This window comes from Poecilia mexicana, unplaced genomic scaffold, assembly GCF_051168715.1.
Source record: "Poecilia mexicana isolate PSO_F unplaced genomic scaffold, ASM5116871v1 scaffold_3, whole genome shotgun sequence".
Classification (NCBI taxonomy): domain Eukaryota; kingdom Metazoa; phylum Chordata; class Actinopteri; order Cyprinodontiformes; family Poeciliidae; genus Poecilia; species Poecilia mexicana.
The window spans coordinates 13,116,262-13,126,038 of record NW_028263372.1 but is presented as its reverse complement, the minus strand read 5'-3'; the positions used below and the strand labels follow the sequence as shown (position 1 = coordinate 13,126,038).

Genomic DNA, 9,777 nt, shown 5'->3' with positions numbered 1-9,777 from the left:
TAATGCCACAGAATACTGTGTTAGAGAGGCGTGCACGGGATTCCCCTTGCACCCCCGCTGTTGCTATCACTTGCTATCTCAAGTGTTGTGAATTGACAGATTTTCAAAGCCATCGCATCTTCGTCTCGGTTTGGCCTGATTTCATGTCAGACAGTGCAAGAACAAAAATGTTGTGTGACGTTTTAGGCAGTAGATGTAAACATCTGCTTTCAACTTTGACCAGTCGTTGCTCTGTGAGATGCAACAGCAAATATCGTGCAGCCGAAAAGCATAAAGTGCAAAGGTGAACCCTGTGACTGTAAGTCGCGCCGCAGTTCCTCTGCTGCCAGTTCTTCATACCATTATTGCTATTTTGAATCTGAATGCCTCTTTCAGAACGCTACGGCTGCAACAACTGCATACTGCAAGTGTGGCCAGTTTAATATCTACCGCCATATTGGGGCTACGCAGCGTGCTGTTGTGTCTGCGCGGCGGTCAAAATCTCCCCAGACTGTGTCCGCTCAGAATAAACACAGACGGAGTGGGTGAACCGCAGCAGATGTTTTTACTCCGGCCTCGCACAGGTGAAGCGTTGAGACCTGCTCAGCTCACTGCCACGGAGGTTCGCAGAGGCTCACACTTTCAAAACAAGTCCCTGCAGAAATGTTTATTTGTCACGAAACATTTTTATGGGCGGGAAAAAAAAAAAAAAAGGCTCCTGTAAGACTGCTGTAAAAGGGATAAATATAGGAAAAACTGGTAGGCTGCAAATGAGAAGTTGTGGCTGAGAGGGTGGTTTGACCGAATAAATGAGCTCTGTCCCTGTTGTTTTCTCTGGTTGGAATTATGTTAAAGGGTACACTGGGATTCTGTTAGCAGGACAGAGATATTGTTTTGAGACAGACGGCCGCAGAGTTGCAGTCACCTCTGCTGCCAGGATGGTTAGCGGTTGCAGGGCTGTGTCCTGTCTGACCTGCGTGAGGTGGAGATGTGATAATCCAAACCGTAACTGTATGGAGTTAGAGGTCTGAGGCCAGGATTTATAGGGTTGTTTAGATGCTCTATTTGAGTCAGCCGCAGCGCAGACGGTTGCTTCCTCTGCTTTTTGGACAGACCGAGGGGAAGTGCATTGCAGATGGGCTCAAATCAGACACACACACACACAGGCAGGAGGAAAGGCAGCAAACAAGATCCAGTCAGGGCCAGTATTCATCACCCGCAGTGTGGTGGTTGGTGTGGTCCAGAAAAATGCAGGGATTGTCACTGTCCACTCATGCAAAAAAAAAGAAAAAGTTTCCTTATTAAGATTTGAATCTGAGCCCAATGAGTTTCATTCTTTCCGTAAACAAGCCACTTCATAATTTAAAAAAAGAAACATTTTCAGGCGATAATTCTTGTGCAATGTCATCAGAAAGGTAAGACAAAGCAAAAGTGAATCATCAGGTTTCCTTTTTCCCTGCAGCAGTCGCTGTTATATAACTACTAATCTCATGTGCCCAAGTCTAGACTGTCAAGCTTCCACACTTCAAGTTAACACCCATTTCATAATGACTTAGCTGCTGCTTGAGGAAAATTAACACCCCCTCCGTATAAATGTTCAGAGCTGCTGTTAATTCAGGAGTTGGCGCTTTACAAGTAGCTATTAATCTTTGACTCGTATGAGGGTACAAATGAAATCTAAAACAGAGCAACAAAGAAAACAACAAGATATTAGCTCGAAGCACGAATTAAAACTTGCCGCTTTAAACTTTTTTTTTTTGGCTTGAGCTCCAAAAGTGCAATTTAGGCAGATATTTTGAGCTTGAAACCAAAGTAAGCTTTCCGAGAAAGATTCACCTATTCATTACGTGTGAGGCCATTTTGATGCAAAGCAAACTTGGCTGCACACTTTTTCTTTGGGGTATATACAGTAACCCTCTAATCTTCTGATGACATTGAGGGCACTCTTTAATCAACATTTATTTATAAAGCGTTCACCGTACCCAAAGTGTGCTTCGCAGCGAAAAGAAAACAGAAATGAACAAAAGACTCACTCAAAAACAGAATAAAATTAAAGCATATAAAATCTAATAAAAAAACATGTAAGAACACGGAAGATGCATAATCAGCACATACAAAATGTGCTGGAAAATACTGGAAGCAAATTCCAGTCTTTGGTACTTTGACTCCAAGAGTTAAGTTCATTTTACAAGCTGCAAGAAGGCTTTGTATTTTATTTTATTTTATTTTTTTTTTTTTTACGATGAGAAGTGTTTTTTTATTCCAGAGCACTTTTTTAAAAAAAATAAACAAGTTCTTTCCAACAATGTACTATAAATCTGATGCTTGTGGACAATAAAAAAAAAGAACAATGTGAACTGTAACCGTAAAAATTAAAGCCTCACAGTTTGTAAAACCTAACGTTTGAGTCACTGCCAAAACTGTGGGACACCAGAGGAAAAAAACAAAAAAAAAACACAGCCAGGTTAAATTTAGGAAAACATACGTACAAAGTGAATACGTACATTAATACACCAGACAGAAATATATGGTAAACACAAACACAAAACACAAATACAAAAGTTTTTCAGAAAAGGCCCTGGCTGCTAAATACAAATTTCGAATGTTTACTTATCAGCCTACTGTTCCCATAATTTTTTTGTGTGGTATTATCCAGAAGTTATAAATTAATAAAAAAATAGTTGAAGGGTTGTTGATGCCTTTACATTTCCGTTTGAAGAGTTGGAGCTACTAGTTTAAATACAAAAGTCCAGTGTGTTTTTTTTTTTTTTTTTTTTTTTTTGCTGTTGCTGTCTCAAGTCATGAGAAACCATTTCTACTGCGCTGTGGTGTGTGAATAATACAACACGCGCATGTGTGCTTGTTCGTCAGACTTCCACACATGCATGCAAAAATCTGAAGACTCAAAAGACGTGTCGGACGGAAAGCTCTAAAAATACCAGCTTGCCTTAAACAGCATGGCGCTTGGATAAATAGAACCTTCAATGCACTGAGGAAATGACCTCAAACATAGGCCAGCGGACGCTTTCCAACAAACAGTATGCAGACCTCTGACCCACTTCCATACATGCCTGCCTGGCTGTATGACATAATGTGTTTTCATGGCAGCACCAGGAAAGGAAAAAGTAGAAGTTAATTTGACTCTGAGGGACACGCCCACTGTCCACATAGTTCTAGATTTCTGTGGAAGTTCAACTCAGATTTGCACTTAGATTACTACAACTGCAAATACCGTTACGCACAAGTCAAGAAAACTGATGCAGCTGGCAAAGATAATGCAATATCCTTAAAGTTTTAACTAAAATCTTCAAACAGCATTTTGTAGCAAAAACCAAAATAAAAATTCTTACACTGGCCATTAAAGTCATTTCAACCTAGTCAAAATTATTGAGAGAAACTTTTGCAGAACTAGAAGGAGTCATTTATTTGATGGTACCCTCAGGGACTACAGAACAAAACAAGCCTTTATGGACAACTCTGGCATGTTTTGTAAAGTGCAGCACTGTCCCTTTTGAAATAAATGAAATCGTATTCTGTGGCATTTCAAGTCCAAGTAAATGAGTTTGCAAAAAGAAAAAAGAAGTCTAAAGCCTCAAACTGGTCAATATTATCTGCGATAGGATTGTTGCGCTTTTAGCAAGTGAAGCCTCATGATGGGCATCAGTTCAAAACCAAATAACTACGGTTCTTTATCCCCAGTAGAGAATGTGACTAGTCAATATCAGCAGCACTTTACTCATTTCTGTACAGAATTACATAATTTGTAATCTGCTATAAGTGCAGCCAGGGAAATATGCCCCACCCACCATCTTCCCCCACGTCTGAATTTGAGTGTACTGTACTCCACTGCTAGTCACAAGGCTGACTCATGACGTCACTTATCACTCGCACCAGCTGCGGCACAGAGAGAAATACATCATGTTCTCACGGTGACCCCGTTGACCTCGGAGTTGGCAACTTTGAGGATAAGAGGTTTCATAATTTCAGATCTTTGAGAACAAACCATTTCAGGTAAAAGAAGAAGAAACACTAAAGAGTTTTGGCAGAAGAATCATTTATTGATACATGCAGCATAGTGCAACCATCTCTTGAATATTTCCATTATCTCTCTTAGGAGTGTAGGCGGTAACAAAGCAATAAATACGAAAAGATGAAAAGTCATGCCAACATTGTATGATGTAAAACTTTGTGTATAAAAAAAAAATAATAATAAAAAAAAATCTTGACAGTCAATTAAAAACTGCCAGGCAAAAGAATAAAATAATTAAGGCAAGACGGTCCTCTGGTTGCGCTTTGAGTACATGATTTCCTTAGCCGATCAGTTGACCTGAAACAGAACAACAAATCAGCAACTCATGTTGATTGTGCGACTTCACGTCAGACAGTCAAATGATTTTAGTACCTTTGTTTAGAGAGATTTCTGGATTTTATTCAGGATGTCACCATAGACGAAGTTGAACAGCTGCTCCTTAGTCAGGGTTCCATCTAGCTGCACTGTAAAAAAAAAACACAACAGTTTTATATACCGGCACATCCACAGGCCGTCCAATCTTTTCAATAAAACCATACTTACAGACATCAACACCTGATTCTTCCATCATTTGTGTGTGTTTCTCATACATGGGCCAGACGTGGCCGTCGAACAGGCCAGGTGGGTCAGGCACCTTGTAGTTCCTTGAGCTGCATAGATAATAATAAAAATACATTTCAAAACAAGCTCAAAATGATAAAGGACATACTTCAAAACCACAAGTTCAGCACTATAGTGGAGCACTTACCACCTCCTCTTTTTGCATTCTTCATAGGGGATGGACATAAAGTAACGCTGGTTAAACACGTCAATCAAAGGCCTGCAGACACAGAAGCCAATCAGTATTTCTAAGCAAAGTTCAAGCTTATTATTTTAGGCGCATTTAGTTTAGTTGAGGACTTACTGATAGGTGTAAAGCAGAAAGCCCTCCACAATAAGGATGTGAGTCTCCTCGTCCTTGCTGTGATCAGACTTCGGCATAATCTCAGTGTCCAGGGTGTTATTAACGCCATGAGACTTTTCAAACTTCACTGGATTGTCCAGCCATGCGTAGATGGTGCTCATCATGGCGTCCATGTCCAGGGCAGTGATGACTAAACAGAGAGGCAAGTGGGAAGGAAAAGAGAGGTGTATGGAAAAAATAGCAGAGTGAGTAAAGCCGATATTTGAGTTTTTGTTCTTTTTTAAATTGCATGCAGGTTACAAATGAGACAGCGTTACAGTTTTAAGCAAAACACACAGAAGCGCCCACAAAAAAAACACCCTTTCATAAAAACCCAGGCTTACCATCATACTGCTTAAAGCCATCTTCACCAACTTCAATCTGATCTTGGGGCTGAAACATACATTGATAAGATGTACCCAGGTACATTCTGCTAGGCCTACACTATGCTATATGGAAGTTGAATAGTTTATACTGCATCTACGAATGCAAGTGGGCAAGGAAAGACAAACCATTGACTTGCGTTACTCAGACTGATCCCTTACGTTGACTAGACGCTACAAAAATCCAAGAGGCATTTGTGGGAACGGTGCTCACCTTGAAAAAGTCATCCTGGTGTACCACGCAGCAGTTGGGAAGGGCCTGGATCAGCCGCTTGGTGAGGGTGGTCTTCCCTCCGTTGGTCACGCTGCGTGCGATAAAGAGGTGAAAATAAGACATTTATATAAAATATAGCGAAAGTGCATTTTTTTTTAATTATTTAAAAGAGAATCATTTGCGGTATGTTGTAAAATAAAGTGTCCGTGTCATAGAACTTCGTAAGCAAAAGCATCCCAGGAAATGGATGACTCAATGAAGCGGATGAGCCATCTGTTACTTTGTTATAACAGCTAGCTTCCGTTTACAAATAAAAAGCGAACAAAAAAAAACAATCACGCTTAATTGTTGGGTTAGCAATATATTCCATAAAAAATACATCCAACATAAAACATAAGTTAAGTATTTCTTCGGATGCAATGACTCCGCAGTCCCACGTGCACCGTCCTTTTAAGGCCTTCCTAGCCTAGCCTAGCTTAGCATCTCGACTCACCCGCCAATGCCGATGATGTACTTCATGATGTGGGATGGTAAAAGCTTGAGTCAGTCGTTCAGAGTCAATAAAAACCGGGTCAGAGGCACAATGATTTGACGGGAAGAAAGCTTAAAAGAGAAAGGCTGCAGCAGGAAACGTCAACTACTCGATTCCTCCATGGTACTTGAGTTTAGAGAGTAGGGTAAGAGCTTAGACGAGCTGTCACTCGGACCGCGGTCTTCCACCGAGAGAGAACCTCGTTGTTCCGTTGCTTCCACGCATACTGAAAAAGGTCTCGCGATTGGATATTTAAACACTTTGAGGTTTGCCGAGTAACCAATCACGAGCGAGTGCTCTCGTAGGTCATACTGGCTCCGCCCACCAAAAACCACAGCTCGGTTGAGGGAGGAAAAAAAACGGAATAACACAAATATAGATGAATACTTAAAAAAAAATAAAAGGAAAAACAATAAGCTCGTGTTTTTTGACATCTTAATTCTTTCTGAAGTTTTCATTTATGTTTAGTAGGTGCAGAAGAGGCTTGAGGAGCTGGGAAATAAGTTAAGTGTTTTTGAAAGAGAGGAACCCAGCCTGACTCACTAAATGCTTCTGCAATGTCTTTCCAATAAGGCAAAAACATTTATAAAGACAATATCTGCACTGTTTTTAGAAAGAAGGCCAAATAACAGCTACCCAAAGTTGACAAATTCTTGTTACACTTGAATAGATAAAAGTCAGCGGACATCTTCAAAGTGGTGAAACCTAATATGTCTAGCTACTTAAAATAAATTAAATAGAAGTGATTGAGTGTTCACAGAGTAAATCAACATATACAGTCATTGGAAGAAGGACATTTTAATTTTACTTTTTTCATTTTCTAGTGTTCTTGCATCAAGTCATAATAAATGTGATTCAATTCAATTCAAAAATACTTTAGTAATCCCAAATGGAAATTTTACCTGGTTTAGTTAAACCTATAGAGGACAAGATAAGTCCACTATAGATCGTACATCGTCTTAATCTAATGTAAAGCGCCATTCTCCATTTTAGCTTCATCTTGTAATGACAGTGTGTCTGTTTAGTGAGTTCATACCATTGAGGACCGACTGAAATAAGTTTAGAATCTGCAAAAAACCAGATCCTTTTTATTTCATCCTGGCATAACCTAGAATTGAAAATAACATGTGAAATTTCTTATTAATTGTTTTCTTATCACATCATTGTAATGAGCATGACTTGTAAGAAGGAGAGTAGAAGTGATGATATTTTCCTTCATTTCTTATTCAGGTTAAATAACACCTATCAGAATACAGTAGTTTATTTTTATTTTCATTTTAATGGTTGCACTTAACAATTTGCGATCAAAGCAAAGACAAAGTTCACCAAGAACCCAGACTGAAAATTGTTTTGATTACCCAAAAATGAGTTTACGCAAGAGGACTTGTTATATGGTGCTAATCATGCTCCTGAATGGTTGGATTCGGTTCTGACTGACAAATCTCAAACTAAACCCGGTGCATCACATGAGCTGACCAAAGATAAGTGAATCAGTCTGCCATAAACGTTGCCATCATCAGTAAGTCATAAGAAGCCTTTTCTTCCAAATCACGTCTCCTTTCCAAACCACCATGACAGGATGAATATCGTCACATTTGCCAACGTGACTGAGTGATTCTTGGTAGTTAGAGGTTAAACAAGTGGGGTTAATTCAGATTTGCACCGATGTGTTAAAACTGATACATATTTGCAAGGTTGTGTATTTCTCTTTCAATGAATTTGCATAGAGCCTTTGCCACTCATGCTCCCAGTCGCAACTCCTTGCAGCAAGCAATTTACCATACTGTACGCTGACCTTGATTTGACAGTTTATCCAACTATCTTCCTGGAAGTCTCACATGCTTTACGTTAGTTTTGTCCTTTAAGCATTACCAACACTTTTTAATACACGTTAACTGTGTATATTACATATTCCAAATTTATCTGGGCATCATTATTGAAATCCACTGCAAGGCTTGAAAACTGTGATGTTTTTTTAATCACATCATATAATTTGTAAATACAATAAATTAAAAAGTCAGTGCATCATACATTCTACTTCTGTATCCAACCAGATTTTGCCGATAGTGCCTCACGAAAGCATTCAGGCTTCAAGCTTTTTCGTCTTATTGCAGCCACAAGCTTCCATGTTTTTGTTCGGGATTTTATGCAATAGATCCACACAAAGTAGTAAACATTTGTGAAGCAGGAAGAAAACTACTCAAATAGTTGCAATATTCTCACAAATATCTGAAAAGTGTGGCAGTGCACTTGTATTTACACTGACACACCTAAATAAAACCCAGTGCGAACAATTACCTTCTCAGAAGCTGCTTAATTAGGGAACAGATTCCACATGTATGTGACATAACCTCAGTATCAGTCCAGTAGCTGTGTACTGTTCAATCAATCATCTGCTGGCAGAACTGCAAACCTACCAAGACATGGCAAGGAGAGCCAACAAGAAGTCCTTCAAGCAGGTGGCAGCATCACGCTGTGGACTAATCACACTCGACAAGAAGATGGATAAAACTAAATGCAGGGAAATCCTGGAAGGAGACCTTTTAGAAACTTCAAAAGACGGAAACTACGTTTTAGAAACCGGTTTGGGAACATAAAGCGCGTTTCTTTTGAGCGTCACGGTTGTTGCTGCTCTAATCTAATCGGTGAGGACATGATCTCTAACTGGCTAAACGGTGACGCAGTTAGAGATGAGTTTTTCACCATTATTGATTTTCTGTCAATGTTGTTGTATGCAGCAATGATAATAGCCCTGCCCTAGAAAACATCTGTAAGTTGGGACCGCAAATGTTTTCATTCCTAGAAGACCTTGAGCTTATGACACAAAATACCAATCATTTTATTGCTGAAATCGTAGTCTGGATCAAACAGGCAAAGGTTTGGAAATAACGTGTAATAAACCACAGCAACTCTTCATGAGCATCACGTACAAGATCCCAGACACAAAACAAACAAGCGTCTCTGAACACATTCCTGTTGCTGTCGCGTTTGCTTCACCAGCATGCAGCTTGCTGCTCTCTCGTTTGTAAGGAAACTTCCAGACTCATGACACAGTTTCCTGAGGTTACACCAAAATGCTGCCTATATGCTGGGGTTTACACCCTCAGCAGCCCTCAACTATGAAGACAAAGGGGCCAAATGTGGGATTCAGCTCAGCCTGTAGGATTTCTTTTTACAGTTTTTGCACACTTTCATTCTGACAATCTGAAGCAGACTGAGTCTGGAGCTTATATATTGGTTTAATTGTCCAGAAAGGTTTAAAAATGTGTTGCATCTCTGACTACAAAGTTGGACAACCAACTCCTCTGCAATAATTTGCACAAATCAAGTTTTTCTTTTTAGAGGTAGACTGCCAAAAAAAATATGTACAGTATCTAAAAGATGTGTTGTGTTGATATATGGTAGCCTTTTGAATGTAAAGTTTCTGAGATACAATTGAATTTTATCAAACAAAGCAACGCTTAGCCGTTGTTCGAACTAAATCTGAAAGAAAAAGTAGAAATATGAGAGTGCATGTTTGAGAGCATTGTTATACTGCATTCAGGGGCTTGTTTCAGCTGGTTTTGTCACATAATTCCTGTTCACATTAGCGTGATGATACACATTTGCTTCTCTGCATTCAGATTGGCATGTCTCTGTGTCACTGTGATGGACTGGTGACCAGTCCAGGATGGACACCATCCCCCAAGAAGGTAG

At 39.6% G+C, this 9,777-nt stretch overlaps 1 protein-coding gene across 1 annotated transcript; it reads right to left on the bottom strand.

The window, feature by feature from the left end:
* Window positions 1-4,016: 4,016 nt before the first annotated feature.
* mibp2 (muscle-specific beta 1 integrin binding protein 2) lies at window positions 4,017-6,322 on the bottom strand. The gene is made up of 8 exons (XM_014998644.2): window positions 6,043-6,322; window positions 5,550-5,640; window positions 5,297-5,345; window positions 4,914-5,103; window positions 4,758-4,829; window positions 4,553-4,659; window positions 4,382-4,473; window positions 4,017-4,306 (listed from the first exon to the last, which is right to left on the bottom strand). The coding sequence occupies exons 1-7, from the start codon at window positions 6,066-6,068 to the stop codon at window positions 4,388-4,390; spliced, it is 621 nt and encodes a 206-aa protein (XP_014854130.1). The 5' UTR covers window positions 6,069-6,322; the 3' UTR covers window positions 4,017-4,306; window positions 4,382-4,387.
* Between the last annotated feature and the right edge of the window lie 3,455 nt (window positions 6,323-9,777).